The 19,922-nt window shown below is 50.1% G+C and overlaps 1 protein-coding gene across 3 annotated transcripts; it reads left to right on the top strand.

Annotated features, from left to right (window-relative positions):
- The first annotated feature begins 278 nt into the window (after nt 1-278).
- Nucleotides 279-11,379, top strand: CFAP161 (cilia and flagella associated protein 161). Of its 3 annotated transcripts, none has more exons than XM_014842666.3 (7): nt 280-424; nt 1,216-1,305; nt 1,842-2,074; nt 3,076-3,160; nt 6,763-6,921; nt 10,090-10,163; nt 10,558-11,379. In XM_014842666.3, exons 1-7 carry the CDS (start codon nt 356-358, stop codon nt 10,751-10,753), a joined length of 906 nt encoding a protein of 301 aa, XP_014698152.3. In that variant the 5' UTR covers nt 280-355; the 3' UTR covers nt 10,754-11,379. The 3 variants fall into 3 exon arrangements, with proteins under 3 accessions (XP_070350295.1, XP_014698152.3, XP_044616306.2); XM_044760371.2 differs by having other exon boundaries at nt 313-424; nt 1,772-2,074; nt 10,558-11,378; XM_070494194.1 differs by lacking the exon at nt 1,216-1,305 and having other exon boundaries at nt 279-424; nt 10,558-11,378.
- The last annotated feature ends 8,543 nt before the right edge of the window (nt 11,380-19,922 follow it).

Below are 19,922 nucleotides of genomic sequence, written 5' to 3'. Positions count from 1 at the left end.
GCTGCCTTAACAAGTGGGGGGGGGGGGTGGGCTTCATTTTACAGCAATTTTCCTTTAGATCCTAAAGGAAAAAAAAAGTTTTAAAATTTTCTCTAGGGAGCGTTTAGGACCATGACGTCAGTAGGCTCGAGTTTCTCCTCTCAACCCTTTGCAATTAAACTCCAGAAAACCTGAGCGACGGAAGCGGGCGGGGTGACAGCCCGAGGGGGCCGCGCGGGCCCAGCTCTCCCGCTGTCGCCGACTGGCCAGCAGGGTCCCTGGCGGCGGCCAATCGCGCGGGGCCTGGTCGCCATGGCGACGGGCGCGCAACACAGCGGCGTCCCCGGGAGTCCCGGCGGCCGGAGCGCCGGGGACGATGGCTCGGAACCTGTACGGCCCCCGAGTCCGGATGGGCAACTGGAACGAGGACGTCTACCTGGAGGAGGTGCGGGAGGCGCGGCGGCGTGGCCTGGGGGCGGGCCCTCCTCTGAGCATCCCGCACCTCCTTTCTCTCCCAGCGCACCCGGGACGCCCCGGAATCTCACCCGCTGTCCCGGGTCTCGGCCTTTCTCCTCTTCCCCTGGGTCCCTCAGCCTCCCCACGTCGGGTGCCTTGGCTCTCTCAAGCCCCCCATCTGAGCCTCCCCCTTAGTCTCCAGCCCCACGAAGTTCCCTCGGGCCGTTAAGAGTCTGAGGGTCGCCGAGGCTGCGGTCCGGGGAAGGAGGGAGGCTCGGAGTAGAAACACCGCCCCTCCTCACCCGCCCATGGCATATACCCTCCTGAGGGTCCCCGTAGCATGGCCTTTACAGACCTTATACTCACGGCCTTGCATGCTCCTGTGCTGGTCCCCACAAGGCACTGGGCCACCGCTATGGAACTAGTTGTGGGCGGTGGGCGGACTCACAGTGTCCATCATCATCCAAACTGGGGATGACGTCCCCTCACCAGGCGACACACGGCCTCCAAATGTTGCTCACGATGGTCTCTGCCTGGAATAATTATGAGCGATGTCTCTTTTGTGCCTTTCTCATTTTTCCCAAACATTCTACAATGAAATAAAAATATTAAAATAATGCTCAAAAAATTTCCCCCGTTCCTATTATACTCACGTTTCTTTTTCTGTTCTCAAACTTGGCCTTTTCAACTTGATGTGCTTCTGACCTGAAAGCTACCAGTATCTGTGTTATCAGGACTATTGTGGACCCTTTGAGTTTTACTCATTTTCTGTTGAAGCAGGAGCTCATGAAAGATTTCTTAGAGAAGAGAGACAAGGGCCAACTTCTCATACAGAGAAGCAGAAGGCTAAAAGAGAATCTCCTGAGACAGGTAATTTTAAATTCAAACATTGTTTTCAAAATCCTATCAAATTAAGTGTGAGTATATGTTAAGCAAGCAAAAATTCCAAAAGTGAGTTATCCTTTGGAAAATGCCAGTTTTTCTCTTGAGGTCTGAAAACCACAGTGTTTAAAATTCCCTGAGATACAGAACATAAGAGAAGTCTGCTATTAATTGTATTTACGTGCATTTTCCAAATTAGGAACTGAATAGATTAACACAGACGTAAGTCACGCCCCTCGGTTGGTGCTCAAGAAATTTTCAGTGGATGTTGAATAAATTAATAACGGAGTCGACACACGTGATTTTTCACCAGCCTTGTTTTACTTCATTTGGGATTATTGGGGGCTTTGCTTTGGCAAAGCGAGAGGGGATTGGTGGCAGGAAAAGGAAGAAAATTAAGGATCTGAGGGCATCCAAGTGAATCCCTGATTGAAATGAATCCTGGTCTTCTCAGGAAGGAAGGTGCATCAGAAGTGGCTGCAGGGCTGCGTGCTGGATCTGAAGAATTGCTATTTCAATCGCAGATGCAGCTTTCCATATCCCAGGACGGATACGTTCACTACGGCGACAAAGTGATGCTGGTGAATCCCGACCACCCGGAAACAGAAGCTGATCTGTTTCTGGGCGGGAACCTGAGCCTGTGTGTGACTCCAGACGAGGTGAAAGCCCATCTGAGCGACGAGCTGGAGGTGCCGTGTGGCCTGAGCCTGGCTCAGGTCACGGTCCCCATCGGCAGAAACACTTTCATCGTTTTGAGGTAAGGTTTCTTTAACTTTCCGCTTATGTGCGTCACGAATATCTGTTTTCGTGGATTGGAGCAGTGCGACTGGAGGCCAAGGTTATCGGAATGTCCTCTGTGATGCTCCTCTTGTTTTCTTATCTTGAGGATTATTGTCAAGGGGCCTTTACAGTCCCTTTATCTTAAACGTCAGGATAATTGCTAATTTGTGCCAATTCAAAATACTTAATTCAAAGATATGGGGATCCAGGGAATTAAGTTCACATCCCATCTAGAAGTAAAGTGGGTTTTCCTAATAACATCTCAGAATGCTTGGAGCTCATCTGAGTGCTTTTATTGCTTTTAATGTTGCCATGTTACTTTTACATCAGAAATACGTAGTTTAATGCAAGGTGGCATTACAAGGGCATTTGTTATCTTAAAATTAATTGTCCACTAAAAACGTACTTGAGGAGATTGTGAAAATGAGCATTTAGATCCTTAGAGAGCAGAGACATAATTACAATGAAAAATATTGCTTTCACTTTGTCTCTAAATTATGACGGCAGTGTTTATATCACAGGAATGTAGCCCATCCTTCAGGTCTTGAATTTAGATTTCCTTTGAATACAGATAATTTATGTTAAGACAACTAAAAATTGATCACAACTTCAGTTTCCCAGAGAATTAAGAAGGAAGATTGTATTAAATGTTTACAAATGGGTTTCCTTGGTTCTCTCTAAAGATGTCAGGGTGCTTGACGCAGTTCCTTAGCGCAGGATGGCGTCTGTGCTCAGCCCGCTCCAGGCTCACCAAGTGGGGATGCTCTGTCTCCTGGCCATGTTGGAAGACAGGGAATAGGGTGCTGGCTGGATCTGAAGGCCAAAAGAAAAGACCTTTTGTTTAGTGACTTAATTCAGTTATGGTACATGAATATGTACTATCAAGAAAATTATAAATGAAACTGCATATACAAAGAATAGAGCTGTAGACTGATTCGAATACAGCGCATTTACCCTATACTTTCACTCCACTGACAGCCCAGACAGAGAGGCCTCCGGTCAAGTTCTTAGATACGGGCAGAACTTTTGCCTCGGGATAACAGGAGGATTTGAAGACAAAATGGTGAGTCATCCTGTTGGGGATCTGCTTGGGACCAGCCCTTTTGGTTTCCCTGGGGGCTAGTGGCTACCTGTGGACGCCGACAGAGAACTCGACAGCATGCGCTCCATCTCGGGCTTCCCCGCTGTCGCTCCATCTCGGGCTACCCCGTCGTTTCAGCCTGCAGCTTTTCACAGGCAGTTGTGGGCTAATTCTTTCCTCTCACTTTGCAAATTACAAAAATATGCCCCTCAAAGTTAAAGGGTAAGGGGGAAAAAAAGCCTTTTTGCAATGCAGCTGGCAAAACCAAAAATTTATACCAAATGATTGCATTATGTAATAATAATCTGACAGCTGTTTAATGTCCCTAATGCAAGCAAAGCATATCATCTGACAACTTTTTCTGACCTTTTCTTGTCAAACTTCTGCCTAATTTGGGAGAAAGACAATACGAGATGCTTAAGTCTGCATAAATCAGGCAGCATAAGTCTCTGATCTTTACCTTTATTTTGGGGATTAGGAAGTGTAACAGAACCAGATAAATATGGGTTTGAATTCCAGCTGAGCTGCATATCTATGGGGTGGGACTTTGGGTAAATTATTAAACCCTTTTTCGTCTTTCTCATCTACAAAATGGGGATTATTATACCTTACCACATGCTTAAGTGTTTCCCGTGTTCTTCCAAACAAGTCTATGAGGTGGGGACTATTTCACTGAAGGGGAAACTGAGGCACAAGAAGGTTAAGTGATTTTGCTCCAAGTCACTCAGCTACTAAGTGTCAGAGCTGGCACAATATAACATTTTTCATTGAATCAAAGATTTCATTATTGTATGGTGTGGAATTATTATTTTTGTACCACTAAGAAAGATCAATGCTTAAACTATGACATACCATACATGGTAAGCTGCAGCCTGATTTTAAATGTAGAGATTAGAGGAAATACCAAATTGTTGAAAGACGAGAGTAACTCATCATCTTGTTATCCAGAGATTAGCACGAGTAGCATTTTGGCTTATTTTCTTTTAGAAAGGGAGAGAGATCAGACTTAAAGCACAGGGAAAATACAAGCGCTACGACATTCAGATGTGATTTTTTTCTTTTCTTCTTTTTTGTTTGCCGCTCTCTCCTCTCCCTCCCCTTCCATCCCTTCTGTCCTTCTCTCCCCTGTCAATCGTCTGTTCTCCGCCTGTTTATTGATCTGGTTTACGTATCTGCTCTTTCACAGATTATACGGTTTTTCCCGTCCGTGGCTAACATGTCCTTCCATTTGTTACTCAGCTTGTAAACTGCAGCTGCTCTAATCTATTTTTGAGCAAAATCGATCAGTGTTTCTCCTTGTAACTCCTTCTGTTTCTGGGACCCTTTAAAGTCCACTCCAAAGATGTGATAAAAAGAGAAACTCTTATTAACTTCTAGCTGTCTGCTTTTGCTTAAGCTTATTCTTTCATCCACTTCAGATTTATTTTGATAAAGGGTTGTCTGGGAACATGTAAATTTCTCCCAGATGAGGAGTCGGTGGTATCTTTTTTATTTCTTGAGTAATTATTCCTTTCTTCACGGACACATGCTGCCTCCATTAGCATGCATTAAATTATTGTACATACTCCATGCTTTTTCTGAGCTTCTTATTTTTTCCCTTTGAAGTGGCGTTGTCTATTTTTCTTGTAGAACTATGGCTTTATAATATAGTTTGACAGCTCGTAGTGTTAGTTCCATCTCATTACACTTCTTTGTCTGAATTATGTTAGGAATTAATCTTTTAGCTAAATGTAATAATTATTTTTTTCAAGTCCCTCTGCCCTTGTGGGAAAAAAAAATCACTTGGTATTTTGAATGTGATTGTAAAATTAAGTAAACTCACACATTTTGTAGCTTTACAATATATATTCTTCTAGGATGCCTCTCCATCTATTCAATTATTCTTTCATATCTCGGTAAAGGTTTGTGGTTTTTTTCACATGAGTCTGATGCCGATCTCATTAAGCCTTTTTCTTGGTATGTTCTGTTTTGGTGCTATTCACGGGACATCCTCTTGATGGCTGCAGCAAAACTATAAGAAAGCCTTGATTTTTCTACTCACCTTTGATGACATCACTTACTCTTACTAATTCTAATAGTTTTCCAGTTGATTCCCTCATGACACCTAGGTAGACAGCCATTTCATCTTCACGTAATGGCAACTTTCTCTCTTCTCAAATTCTCCTGCCTCTCATTTCTGTTCTTTGTCTTTGAATTAGCAAGCCCTTCTGGGGCATTTATAAAAAATCTGGTGATACTGGCTTTCTAGATTTGTTCCTGACATTATTCTTATTTTTCTTTGCATTAACAAAACAGAGTTTGTGGTTTGAGATAGATATCCTTTGCCGTTTGAAGTCCTGGTTCTCCTTGTTGCTCTGAGTGGCACCGTTATTGGGGCCAAAAAGGGCCAAAGCCGTGGTATATCTTGGACCCATCGCTCTTTCCCGCCCCCGCGCGGCTGATGGCCAAGTCCCACGGCTCTGCCTTCATCACGCAGTTTGGCCTGTCTTTTCATTCCAATGCCAGTACCTCAGGTCAGGCACCCGTAGCTTGGCCCCTCTAGTCTATCCTGACTTGAGACCATACGGGACGGGATGCTGACAGGTTGATCCTCTAAAAGCTCAGGTCTGAGCACCTCCCATCTCTATTGAAAAGTCAGCAGTGGCTCCCCAGTGCCCTCTGAATTGAGCGTTGCTGTTCACTGCGGCATTTAAGATCTTCTGTAATATGTCCCCCACTCCCTGTCCGTGCTCATCCCCTCGGGCTCCCTGGTACCACATCACCACCTCCTTGGTCTTCCCTGAGCCCCGGGAGAGCTGCTCCATCCTCTGCCCTCCTACGACCCTTGGCGTCCATGCTAGATAGCCATTCCTTACAGCTGCTGCCCATTTCTATGCTCGATGATCTCTCCTGCCAGTCAGACAACATCTTGAGGTCAGTAACTCGTTTCTGCCTTCCCCATAGCTCTTCAAGGCTCAGCTTTGCATAGGAAAGATGCTCGTTGAAAACCTATTAAAATATGCAGGAATGTCCTCCAGGTTCAGGGTGACAGAGAGTCAATAAAGAGCTAACTAACGAGAAGCCGACATTTTGGACTTCCCAGCAGGATGGGGTGGTTCTTGGCAAAGTTGCAGGCAGCTGGAGAGCTGCCTAACGAGATTCCGAGTGTGGGCATCAACTCCAGAGGGGCGCAGACCCCCTTGAGGCTCACGAGTGACTATCAGCTGTGATGATGTTGCTTTTAAGAGCACTTCACTTCATGCAATGAGTTTCGGGCAACATTATTTGTAATAAATAGAATATTGATCTGGGTCCTCTGCCCTGAAAAAGAGGAGGAGGGGAGCAGGGACAGGATGAGAAGAGAGTTGGAGATGGAGCCTGGTGTTCAAAGAAGGGAACACAGTCTGCGGTGGCGTGGGGCCGGGGGCCTCAGCATCCCAAAACGGCATTTCTGGGGTACAGAACTGCGTGTTCTCACATGGTCAGTAAGAACAGGGCTTTGAAAACCTCTCTGAACACACCTGCCGTCCAGCCAGCAGATTGCCTCTCAGTTCCCCGGCTTGTCCACTCGTGTGACGTTTACATTTTTCCTCTGTCATTTCCAGTTATATTTGTCAAGCGACCACAGGACCCTGCTGAAGTCGTCCAAGAGGTCTTGGCTCCAGGAAGTGTACCTGACGGATGAGGTCTCCTACCTGAGCTGCTGGCAGGCCACCTTCCCCGACCCCCAGCTGCGCCTGGAGTACGAGGGCTTCCCGGTTCCGGTGAGCACCGCATGGTGGGGGGACGACGTGAAGGTGCTGGCGCTCCTGGACGGATGCTGTTTACTCCTGTCTGCAGAACGGAGGCTCAGCGTAGCTCCAGGGCCTCACGTACTCTCTTCTTTCTCATTTGTAACTCGATTCTGACTCGAGGCAGCACCCTGCATGTGGGTGTTTCTCAGCCCCGGCTGCACATCAGGGTCACCCACAGAGCTTTTTAAAAATACCGAGGCGCACGCCCCGGCCCTGAGCACAGGCTGAGAACCACGGACCCGAGACTTGAGGATTACGACTCTGCTTTCTTCCAGGCCTCTGTTACGCCCTCATTTCTGAAGAGACGGGGAAGTCTCGGGGAGTGAGGGAGACAGCAGGGCCGCAGCACAGGTGGATGCAGCGGTCCACAGGCAGCATCTTTCTCCTCCTCATTGCTGAATGTTTTCTCAGGACCCCGGGGCCCTGCAGGTCGGGAGCCCAAGGCACAGTCCTGAAGGGAAGGCAGGTCTGGCCAGCACAGAGCTGTTTCGAAGGCCGGGGACCTTGCTGCGCCCTCCTGAGGCCTCCAGCAGAGGGAGAGAGAGGAACCGGCTGAAGTCACTGGGAGAGCGTGCAATTACAGCAGCAAGAATTTAAAGGGCTGGCCAGCTGAGGTGGGCTTCCAGAGAGGGGGCCCCTGTTACAGGCCACCCCACATCCTCCCACACAGTGCACTTCTCTCCCAGCTCTGCAGGTGGACCCACGTTCACAAGGCTCTTTCCCTCAGTAAGGAGAACCTGCACACAGCCCACGGTGCACACGTTACACAGGTTTCCTCTCTTCCACTGGCCTTTGCCAAGCTTTGCTCTCCTTGGAGCTGCCTCTCTTTTCCGTGATTTAAACTGTCAGTATGTCCACTTCCTTATGGGTAAAATACCCGTGAGAATAATATGTCTTTGTGAGGTTTTTCCAGGATGGAAGGGCTAGTACGTTTATAGTGCTCGTTGGAAAGTGCCCAGCCCACAGACACTGTCGCAGGCGTCAATGATGTTGTTGCTGTTATTATTATACTTGTTGGAGGAGCCGTGGCCCAGGTGCCGGGGGGTCTTCCCATCGCTCACTCGGGCCGTAGCCTGGGGCAGGCTTGAGCCTCTCTCAGACGCCCTTGCACTTCTGTGAAGTGGGGACCCTCGTGCTGTCTGAGCTGCCCTGCGGTGGTGACGTCCTCCAGCCAGAGGCCACCAGGAGCACCCGCGGGCAGACTAGGGGGCTTGATTGACGGCCGCAGTGAGGGAGGACACACGCCTGGGGAGCCGTGGGGCATCTCAGCGAGAGGATGTGAGAGAGGACCCCGCACAGCGTCTGGGCTTTCCTTGGACGACTTTAGGGAGGGTCCTGGGAAGTGGGGCTCCACTCTTGGTCGGATGCTGTCGGGAAGCGGGGGTAATTCTGTGACTGGGCATCTCGAATCGTCTTACCCGTGGAGCGGGCAGGCAGGAGCAAGGCTAAAGCCGGCATCGTGAGGAAGCAGGGGGTCACTCACATCAGGCGGGAGAGGTGGATGTTCGGTGTTTCGGTTGATGGTCGTGTTTTGTCCGTGTTCAGACCCTATTACAGAGTGGTCTCGTGTTTGCCTTGACCCGTCACAGTCACAGAGTGGCCTTGTCGGATGCGGGCATTCTGTGAAGTTGATTTCGTTTGATCGCAGAACACTGAGGCCCAGCTGTGAGCGCCAGGCCGGCTCCTGGATGTCAGGGGCTGTTTTCTTTCCTTCCTCTTACAGCTTTTAGTTTACACGGGTCAGGATTTCGAAATAATATGTACTTTTTTCCTGATTATCAAACGTATGTTCACTTATAGGAAATCAGAAAAGCACAAAAACTAATATGAAAATTACCAGTAGTTCCACTCTCCAGAGAAGGCCACTCTTTTGTTTTGTTTTTTTAATATAATTTCTGTCCTTATCTATGCGTATGGGTTTTTTTTGGGGGGGGGGAATTTATTCTCTCTCTTTTTTTATGGAGTGTGGTTTCACCCACAACATTGTGTAAGTTTAAAGTGAAGAACATGTTGATGGGATCCATTTAAATTGCAATATGCTGACACCCCATCACCTCATGTAACTGTTGCTTCTTCTAGTGTAGGGAGCAATTGAAATCTAACCTCTCATCAAGTTTAACGTCTATAATACAGTTTCGTTGTCTGTAATCACTATACTGTCTCTGGGACTTACTTATTTACTAGTTGCGAGTATGTGCCCTTCGACAACCCGTCTCCCCACCCACCTCCTCAGCCCCTGGAACCACCTTTCTACCCTCTGCTTTTATGATTTCAAGTTTTCAGATTCCACATATAAGAGATATGTAGAGATTTGCCTTTCTCCGTCTGACTTACCTCATCTAGCATAACGTCCTCAAGGTCCCTCTGTGTCGTTGCAGGTGGCAGGATTTCCTTCTTTCTCATGGCAGAATAATGTTCCATTGTACATATCTAGCACATCTTCTTTATCCGCTCGTCCGTTCTTGGACGCTTAGGTTGTTTCTGCACCTTGGCTGTTGTGAATGATGCTTCGATGAGCATGGGGGTGCAGACATCTCTTTGGTAACCTGCTTTCATGCCCTGAAGTGGGATTGCTAGATCAGATGGTATTTTTATTTTTAATTTTTTGTGGAATCCCCATACTGTTTTCCGTAGTGGCTGCACCAGTTTGCATTCCCACCAGCAGTGTGTGAAGGTTCCCTTTTGTCCACACCCTCTCCAACATTTGTCATCTCGTCTCCTTGGTAACAGTTGTTCTGACAGGTGCGAGGGGAATCTCTCCTTGTGGTTTTGATTCACATTTCCCTGATTGGTTTATTTTTATTTTTTATTTTACAAAATAGGACATTAAGACATAAATTTGCCACTTAAAAACACCACTGACCGTATCTCATGCTGTCTAATATCATCTCCAATATGACTTTGAATAATTATCTAATGTTCCATCATATGTGCTTCTGCAATAATGTATTTAATCAATCCATTATGGTTTGCCTTCTAGGTTATTCCGTATATATATGTGTGTGTGTGTATATATATATGTGTAATTTTTTTTAACTAAATTTAAGTGAATATATAGTATATTTCCAGATTTTTGCTTTCAGGAAATTGGAGGCCTTAACTCACAATGCAAATAACACACTTTCTTTATCTTTAAAGGCAAATGCAAAAATTCTCATCAATCATTGCCACACCAACCGGGGGCTGGTGGCGCACCGGGGTCTCTTCTTAAGGTATCCTACGCCAGGGTGTAGCAAGATGCCCCACTTGGGGGGTGGGGGCTGTGCATATGAGCAAAGAAGCTCAATTTAAAGAGTGTGGCAATGCACACAAGTCCTTTGATGATGAAATATTGTCCCACAGAACTTTGAAGGTGTGAGCAGTCCCCTTAGAACTGCTTCTATTATACGGGTCCTTCCCTCACAGGAGGATGTTGTTATAATGGGATCCCAGCCGCCTCATCGTTGCCCAAACAGGGTGCAACTTCCTGGGGAACGTGTCCTGTTTCAGAGCTCCCAGTGGCTGTACCCGGCCGTCTGCCGAGTTAGCCGCCTCTGAGATGAAGCAAGCAGCTCTCTGAGAGTCGCCGTTCCCTTCCTAATCCGTGTTCCTTCTTTCCCACCCCAGAACCTATTTTGGAAAGGAAGTTGAGGTCGCTGCTCACACATACCTGGATTCACACAGAGTTGAAAAACCGAAGAACCACTGGATGCTGGTGACTGGGAACCCCAGGGAAGAGAGGTCCATCATGCTGGACCAGCCCAAACCACGGGCGGAGGAGCCCCGGGCCCCGGAGCAGGCGGCCAGCCCAGGGGAGCAGTGACACCCAGGCGCCTGGGCTCCTCCAGCATAGCTACGACATCGGCAGTCTCTGTGGTGCCTCAAGCTGTGTTTAGATAAGGCCCAGAAGGCTTTGAACGCTGTATTAAAACATAGGGTGCATCGAGAGTGTGGAATTAGTGGTGGGATCTGGGACATAGAAGGACGCTAGCTCTGGGACAGCTCGTACGTATATTTGAAGGCGGCAGAGGGTATGTCCACGTGGACAGTAAATTCGGAAGAACTCAGCTTCCTCTATTTAGAGCCTGTGTGGCAGCTGCTCCTGCAAGGACCACCTGTCACTCTTCCAAGCTGTGTCCACGTAACGAAGCTGTTGGTGCCACACTGAATTTTTGTCCCCTCCCCACTCTGTACGATGCATTAAGAATCAACCACGTGTAGCGGTGGGTCTGGCCTTTCCTTGGAGCTAAACATTTCCCCCTTCTATTTTCGTTCCTGCCTCTGGCCTTGGGGGTCAGGACCTCCACCCAGCTACTCGCTTGCTATTTTGTAATGATTTCCAGAAGGCAGACGCTCCTTACTGCTACCTTGTCTCTGAAGCTGGCATTAGTTGTGGCACCCACGTGATCGGAAAGTTCCAGACAAAATAAATATGTACCCTTCCGTGTATTGGTTCATCTAGTCATTCTCTGGCAAGCGCCCGTGATGTGGAAGGTGTTGTAATGGGAGGAAGAGACCCCCAGCCCGGTAGGTAAAGGCTGGTCCACAGGTAAATACCCCCAGGCAGAAAGCAAGTCACAGGTCTTGTAAATGCCATTTGAATAGATACAGCCTCAAGCCAGTGTGGACAGACCCTCCCCAGGGAGGCAGGCACTTGCCGTCAAGGGTGACAGGGTTTGGGCGTGGAGGATCCAGTCCTGGGCTGGGCATTGGGTTCACTGGAGAACCTCAGCGGTGGCTGACACCTGCGCTCACCCAAGAAATGCTGATTTAATGGCCCAGGTGCAGCCTGGTCACAGGGCTTGTTCCAGGTGCGTCTCCCCTGTGTTAGGAGACGGGGAGGAAGCAATGTCCCTCGGGGGTCAGCAAAGGCTTTCCTCACCGGAGCTCACCTGGCTGCCTTCAGAGTTACCTGAGGAATGGGGAACAAGCCGAGGGCCCAGGCTGCGCCCCAGACGTTAAACCAGAGTTCCCTGGGTGGGGGGCATTAAAAACACAGAGGCTGGCACCCACCTCCAGAGTCCTGTTTAATCCAGGCGGAGTGGAGCCACCGGTCAGTATCCTTAAAACTCATTAATTTCCTTTCGTGTTCAGCTTGGGCTGAGAAGCACTGACTCAGGTGGGCAGAGCTGGGTTTCCCTTGAGTCTCTTGGGGCGAGACCAGGACGCGATGGAGGAGGCTCGGGCCCCAAGTAGAGAGAGACGTTCTGTAATAGTTTGAAAGATCTGCGGCATCTAGACCATGAGGTGAGTGCTGCTCTTACCGTTGGTGTCCACGGAAAGCTTTCAGATGGCACCAGGACTCACGTTCCTTCCTTGAACCATCCTTCAATATTTTCTTGACTGAAAGGTTTCAGTCCACGAGGAGGCTGGCCCGCACTGCATGCAGGTAGTTAGTGACAACCACATGGTCACTGCCGCCTGGGAGATGACGACTGTGGAGCACAATCATTTTAATTCAGAGATGTCGAAATGTGAACAAGGAATCCCTGAGCGTCTTGGAATAGATGAAACGCAATCAATAGCTAGAAAGGGCTATGGAACCGAGAGAACCCTCTTAGATGTGTGGCACCTGTGTGACCACATCAGAGCTGCTGCCTTGGGTCTGTTGAGAACATTACAAAATTACAAAGGGCCTTTTGTGCTCATTTTCTTATTTAATTTTCACTGTTTCTAGGGTTGGACTGGATATGGGTCATGGCTGCATCCCCATTTCTTAAGAAACATCTGTTGACTGAATGGATGAATGAATCCATGCCTTTTACAGAGGTGGCAATAGGTTTGCAGAAGTTAGCGACTTGCTCAAGGTCACACAGCTCGGGCCAGGACCAAGTCAGATCTTCCAGACCACCCAAACCCAGGTTTCCTAACCTCGGCACTCTCTTGATTTTGGGGTCCAGGTAATTCTTTGTTGTGGGGGGCTGTCCTGGGCAACATAAGATGTTTGGCAGCATCCCTGGCTTCTCCCCACTAGATGCCAGCCCCCCCACCCCCACTTGCGACCACCAAGAATGTCTCTAGACATTGCTAACTGCCCCCGGGGGAAATCCTGCCGTTTGAACACCATCGCCCTAGATAGTCTAGATGTTTACTTGCCCTCCACGGAAGATGCTGTAAAGGGCTTTGTCCCTTTCTATTTTTGTTGTTGTTGCTGTTCTGTCAAGGTTAGAATATGTGACATCCAGGGCAGATCCAGGTGCACTAATCGTCAGCTGTTAGCATCCAACCTGGGCTTTGATGGAAACCTAGAATTTTGAGGCCCTCCAGCACGAGGTCACTGCCTGGACCCACGGACAATGCCTGGAATGCACACAGCACCGGAGTAGCGGCCTCCAGCGTGGGTCACACCAGACAGCCTGTTGAGATGCGAAAAGTTTAGAACTTGGATGTGTATCATTATTTTATCCTTTAAAATGCATTAATGTCTGTGTTTTCCACTGTTCAAAATGTTAGTTTCTTAATGTACGTATAGTTCAACGGGCATGACCAAAACTTATAAATACAAGTATAGAAAAATGTGTGCGTGTGTCTTGCGGTTGTTTGGAACTCACGGGCAATGGTGAGCAGTGACGAATTGCGGGGAGTGCTCTGTGTGCTGCGTGTAGTCGTTTGTCGTGTGTACACAAGTCGCTGTTGCTGTGCGGCTCTGTCCCGCATCAGGGACAATGGGCTGCTCCAGCCCCAAGGCTCACTGTTGCTCAGCTGAATGACCTGGTTATCCATCACTTCCTGTGCTTCACTCATCTTGCGAGGGTGGTGGAGACAGTGCAAAACAAGGTGAAGATCCTGCACATGGGGGAGAAGAAACCACAAGTGTGAATACTCCCCTGGCCGTCTAGGATCCCAGCAGAAGAGCCAGGAGGCCACTCATGCTGGGGACCAGCCGATACTCGAGCTAGAAAGGCCACGGAGAAGAGACTTCCAGGCAAAGGAGGTCCATCCCATGTCCCTGGAGTGTGGGCGTTTGGAGCTGTGGGGGGACCCCTTGATTTCCCTCCATTGACTCAACAACGAAAGTGCTAATGTCTGGCCCAGGAAGGGGCCTCCAGGACCCGGCCCTGGTGCTGTGGCTCGAGTCTGTCTTGTTTGGTTGGTGTCCAGTGATATTCAGGAAAAACTGTGCAGCTTGTTAAATATTTTGAATATCACTCTTGGCTGCATGTCTCAAGTTATTGAATTCGATCTTGAAACTGGTGCTCAGCCTTCGAAAGAGTTTGAGGAGGAAAGTGGCATGATCTTGTTTTAGACAGATTACTGTGGAAACAGCAGGGAGGTGGGGGATCCTGGGGAGACAGACGAGGCTCTGAATGAAGGCAGCGTCAGGGAACGTGGAAAGGAGAGGATGGATTAGAGAGACATCACAGAGAAAGAGAGAGAGACAGGACTCCATGACTTGGTGGACGTACGGCCAAGAGAGGACAAGAAGGTGGACACCCAGGTTTGGGGCACGTGCCCATCCCTGAGATTCAGAGCACAGAGGACGAGGAGCTGTGCAGGGAAGTTGAGGTGGTGTCCCGGGGATGACGGACCCCGAGCGGAGGCTATTTCTCTGTGGATACAGCCTCAGCCCGGTTGCAGCGGCTTCCTTCGCTCAGCACTATCCTCTTCTGGGCTGGTCAGCCCCACCGAAAACCCAGACAATTGGTAGCAAATAAAACCTCATGGTTGAGTAGTACATTTAAATTTATGCTGGGGGAGCACAGAGGAGTCCAAGCCTGGTGGCTAGGACTGGCCACTTCCTAGCTGGGAGAAGGTGACCTCTGAGAAGCAGTGCTTCGTCCATGGAACAGGGTGAGTAGTGGCCCTTGAAGGTTGCTAGGAGAACTGGATGTGCTCAGTTGTGTGAAAGCAGGTGCTCTAGTGCCTTCCCATCTCCCCTCTGCCTTCGGATGCGAGCGTAGTAAGTGGACATCCAAGCCAGGAAGAGATTTGATACAGCAGGTGGAGGTCTGTACCGATGCAGCAGGGGGAGGTTTGTACCGATGCAGCAGGGGGAGGTCTGTACCGCTGCGGTAGGGGGAGGTCTGTACCGATGCAGCAGGTGGACGTCTGTACCGATGCAGCAGGGGGAGGTCTGTACCGATGCAGCAGGTGGACGTCTGTACCGATGCAGCAGGTGGAGGTCTGTACCGATGCAGCAGGGGGAGGTCTATACCGATGCAGCAGGGGGAGGTCTGTACCGATGCAGCAGGTGGAGGTCTGTACCAATGCAGCAGGTGGACGTCTGTACCGATGCAGCAGGTGGAGGTCTGTACCGATGCAGCAGGGGGACATCTGTACCGATGCAGCAGGTGGACATCTGTACCGATGCAGCAGGTGGACGTCTGTACCGATGCAGCAGGTGGACGTCTGTACCGATGCAGCAGGGGGAGGTCTGTACCGATGCAGCAGGTGGACGTCTGTACCGATGCAGCAGGTGGAGGTCTGTACCGATGCAGCAGGGGGAGGTCTATACCGATGCAGCAGGGGGAGGTCTGTACCGATGCAGCAGGTGGAGGTCTGTACCGATGCAGCAGGTGGACGTCTGTACCGATGCAGCAGGTGGAGGTCTGTACCGATGCAGCAGGGGGAGGTCTGTACCGATGCAGCAGGGGGAGGTCTGTACCGATGCAGCAGGTGGACGTCTGTACCGATGCAGCAGGTGGACGTCTGTACCGATGCAGCAGGGGGAGGTCTGTACCGATGCAGCAGGGGGAGGTCTGTACCGATGCAGCAGGGGGAGGTCTGTACCGATGCAGCAGGGGGAGGTCTGTACCGATGCAGCAGGGGGAGGTCTGTACCGATGCAGCAGGGGGAGGTCTGTACCGATGCAGCAGGGGGAGGTCTGTACCGATGCAGCAGGGGGAGGTCTGTATTATTACGTGATGTGGAAATCTGTACTGATATAGTAGGAAGTGGGGAGCCACTGCATGTTTGTGAGCAGGGCAGGGGTAGGACGAGTAAGGAAGGCTCATCTGGGAGGAAGTTCAAGGTAAGTTAAAGGCAGAGGTCACTTCTGAGTCCGTAATCACACTGGTGAGGGCCTCCAAAGGCTTGAACTTAGGGAGAGTTGAGTTGCCTCTCTGATTGAAGGGCTTTAGCCGATAAGTTATTTTTTTCCTACTCTCCCTTCAACAAAGGCATAAATACTAGAAACACTGTTTTTTTAAATTATTAAATTCATTCAACATCTCTTGATAGCATCTGGAGGTTTTTAAAAGGAAAATAGCTGCTTTATTATTTTTTTCAAAGATTGGCCCTGAGCTACCATCTGTTGCCAAGATTGTTTTTTGTTTTTCCTCTTTCTTCTCCCTAAAACTCCCTAGTACATAGTTGTATATTCCAGCTGTAGGTCCTTCTAGTTCTGTTATGTGGGACACCGCCCCAGCATGGCCTGATGAGCGGTGCCATGTCCTGGGCCACTGAAGCAGAGTGCACGAACTTAACCACTCTGCCACAGGGCTGGCCCCCATCTGCTTTATTTTTAAGAATAACCATTTAGAACCATTTACAGATTTGATTATAATTCAATATAAATTCAGTTATCATGGAAATCTGGCATGAGGAGAGCCTGACTAAATTACTGGGTTTGATTCCCAAGAGTAGACCATTGTTCAAAATAAGACAACAGGCCCGAAGTGGAGCTGCTTGTGCCAAGCCCCGCATCTCCGAATCGAGACCTAACGTAATTATGGTTGCAGCCGTCCCAGAAATGGAATCCTAAATCAATCAGCCAGAAATCTCCTATACAGCACTGGTTGTGTGATCTGATGCGCTCCTGCCATGCCCTAAAGGAAAGCAATCTTTCCATAACCAACCCATTTTTTTTGCCTAGTATGACCCCTGTTTTTACCCCCTTCTGCCTATAAAGCTCTTTCATTTTCCCCAGCCCCTCAGAGCTCATTTCTATCTGCTACATCAGATGCTCCCCAATTCAAATTGTTTTCTTGCTGAAATAAACTCCTAAAAATTTCAACGTGCCTCAGTTTATCTCTTAACACTATGTCGTAAGGAAGGCAATTGGTTAACATATAAAGGACTCGTACAAGCTAAAGAGAAAACCACACATATCCTGTTGGAGAAATAAGGCAAAGGCCCAAAGTGGCAGTTAGGAAAGAAGTAGCTTCAGAATCCAGTAGGCATTTCAGAGCACATTCAAATGCAGACACGTGGTGGCAGCCCGTCCTCCTCCGCCTAGACAGCAGGACCGAACCACAGGGCATCAGAGCCCACGGGGACCTAAGCTGACCCAGCCTCACCAGGTCGTTTCACAGGTGAGGAAAGAGGGCTGGCCGGGGGAAGGGGCACACCCAGCCCCGGACGGAGGGCAGCCAGGCTCGGCCCGCGACCGTGACCACCAGGGTGTGGGCTGACTGACCTCGCCATCTGCTAATCCCTTCGCGGGGACCTGGGTTACAGGCTGACACACATGTTGGCATCTCCGGGGAGAGATACCTGGTTTCTCTCAGCAGATTTTTGCAGTTTCCTGAAGTGGCCACAAGGTGTCCGTGTCGAAAATGCTACCACATCCAGCCCCGCGGTCGCTCAACTGTCTAGCTTCATTTCAAAATACGGGGGAGTTTCCCGTTTTCAAAATGTGCATTTTAAGAGGGAAAAGGCATAAAAGCGCAGTGGTCAGCGCGAGCTCATTTCTCTCCTTGTAAAAGGAACGGTGTGTCAGGCCACGTAAAAGCTGCTTCAAACAGGACTCAGGGGGCTGTGCCAAGGAGGGGCCCGGCTGAGAGCACGGCCTCCCAGGGACTCTTGACGGACACCCCGTAGCAAGTCTACAGTGCTCCCTGGGAAACTGGACTCTGAACCCCAGCCCGGGGACGCTGGGCTCCCAATCAGCCCTAAGTGACGGCAGCGTGATGTCCCAGGGGCCGTTCCAAAGCCCTCAGCTGCTCCCCAGCCTCGTCCCACCCTCCTCCTGGCACGCCTCGTGTTCGCTGCTGGGTCCCCACGTCCCCTCAGGGTTGTTTGGAGGATGGTTACCAGCCGGCTCTAGGCTTGGACAACTCAGGGCCACACCGGTCACTTCCTCGCTGGGTGACCTTGACAGTCTCTGTGCCACTTTGAGCCCCACCCATTCCCAGGTTCAAAAAGGCTGAGACATGACCCGTCTCCTGGGCTTGCCCTGCAGATCGAGGCCGCATGTGCTGAGCATCCAACATCTGTTCTGCACCACGTCAGCAACAGTTACTGTCACGACAACCTCGGCGGCTCGCATGTCTCCGCTCTCTTGTGGTCCGCCTGGCATTGCTACATTCTAATCTTTAATATGCATTTTAATTAACATGCAACAATTTAATTAATTTGCAATGATTTAACTAGCTTGCAATTAAATTTAATTAAGATGCAATAATTATAATATGTTTTAGTATTTAGTCGTGTGTGTTCCACATGACTGTGAGCTCTTCAAATGCAGATGCTGCACGTGCACACGTATAATTTTAATCTCTGTATCCTCAATGTTCATACTGCTAAAGTTAGCTCTTTCTTCTCTCTCATTTTACAGGTAAACAAATTAAGCCCACAGAGGTAAAGCAGCTTGCCCAGCGTTGCACAGGAATTAGCACTCCTGCTGCCACGGCGCTCGTTTCTCTGAGTCGTAGTTGTTGCTTCTCTGTCTACCACGTGTGACTACAAGCTCCCTGAGGGCAGGAAAACTTATTCCGAGTTGTGTCCCCCGTGTTAGGACATCATCATCATTGGCGCTGACATTGTGGAGCACCGACTAGGAGCCAGCTCTGTTCTGAGCGCTGTTCCTGTGTTAATCGATTGAACCCTCACATGCAGCCTGAGAGACAGGTGGCATCATTGTCTGAACTTGACAGGAGGGAGACTGAGACATGGAAAGGTCAGCTTACCTGATGCTGTACAACCAGGAAGCGGGACGCCAGGCCGTCCGGTCCAGGGCCAGGGTGCCTACCCACTCTGTGGGCTGCTGTCAGGAGGAAAGCCTTCGATGCCTGTTTGCTGGGCTGAATTACACCAGTAAGACTGGAGCTTGAGCGACACCACAGCGCGTTCAGGGGAACGACCCCAGGGATGCGTGCAAGTCCTCCATTGACTGGCTTTAAATACGCCGTCCAGGGGGACAGGAGATGCCGGTAGGTGCTGAGGCTCCTCCTGTCTTCCAGCTTCTGCAGCTGGATGGCGTCCCAGTCGCCCCCACGATTGAAGGACTGGGAGGGAGGGTGCCAGCAGAGTCTCTCAGCTCAGGAACCGTCCAGTCTGGGGCAGCTGGGAGCAGTGGTGGTGTGTGGGGAGGACTGGGAGCTGCCACGAGCCCCGGTGGGACCATGGGCAGCTCCTCTGGGCAGGAGGCAGTGCTTGGTCCTCACGAGCTGCCTCGGCACTCTGGAAACTCAGTCGCCTCGCTGCCTCCTGCCAGCCTAGGTGGAAGGCGTATGGGGCTCATCCCGGGTACCACCTCTGCCACTGAGTGGAGGTCTCTGGGGCCCTGTGTGAGCAAGACTGGGGACGGGTCCCATATCAGCAGAGAGAACATTAGAGATGCCTCCACGTGGCCAGGAGGGGCCGTGGGCCATGTTGTAGCCAGCCAGACCCCAGGTCTCCCCTTTCTGATGGACCCAAATTCCTGCAGCCTTTTCAGGCCTCCTGGGGCCTCCGGGCAGCCTGGCAGTGGGGCTGTGGGTTCCGTCCGGGAAGCTGGTGCAACAGGCTGATACACCCAGGCCTCCGCCCTGGAATACGGGCACCGTGTGCTCCACGCCCTAACTCGCCATGTGCAAGCCACTCACGAACACCCTCCCTGCCTCCTCCCCAGAGGGAGCAGGAGATGCTGGCTCCTATGGCTGTCCCCAGCTGCTGGGCAACGGGCCCCTCCCTTCCTCCCTCCCTCAGCGTCTCTGTGCTGTGTTATTGTTGGCCGACGTGAACAAGGTTGAACATCTGCCAGACATCTGCTCATGTCTCCTGAATGTGCTCCCAGCCGACGGGCAGGAAGCAGCACCACCCTTGAAGCGAAGTGCCAGGGCCTGCGGGCT

Source organism: Equus asinus, chromosome 2 (assembly GCF_041296235.1).
Source record: "Equus asinus isolate D_3611 breed Donkey chromosome 2, EquAss-T2T_v2, whole genome shotgun sequence".
Lineage (NCBI taxonomy): Eukaryota > Metazoa > Chordata > Mammalia > Perissodactyla > Equidae > Equus > Equus asinus.
The sequence above is the reverse complement of the archived record's forward strand: the minus strand, read 5'-3'. Positions and strand labels throughout refer to the sequence as shown.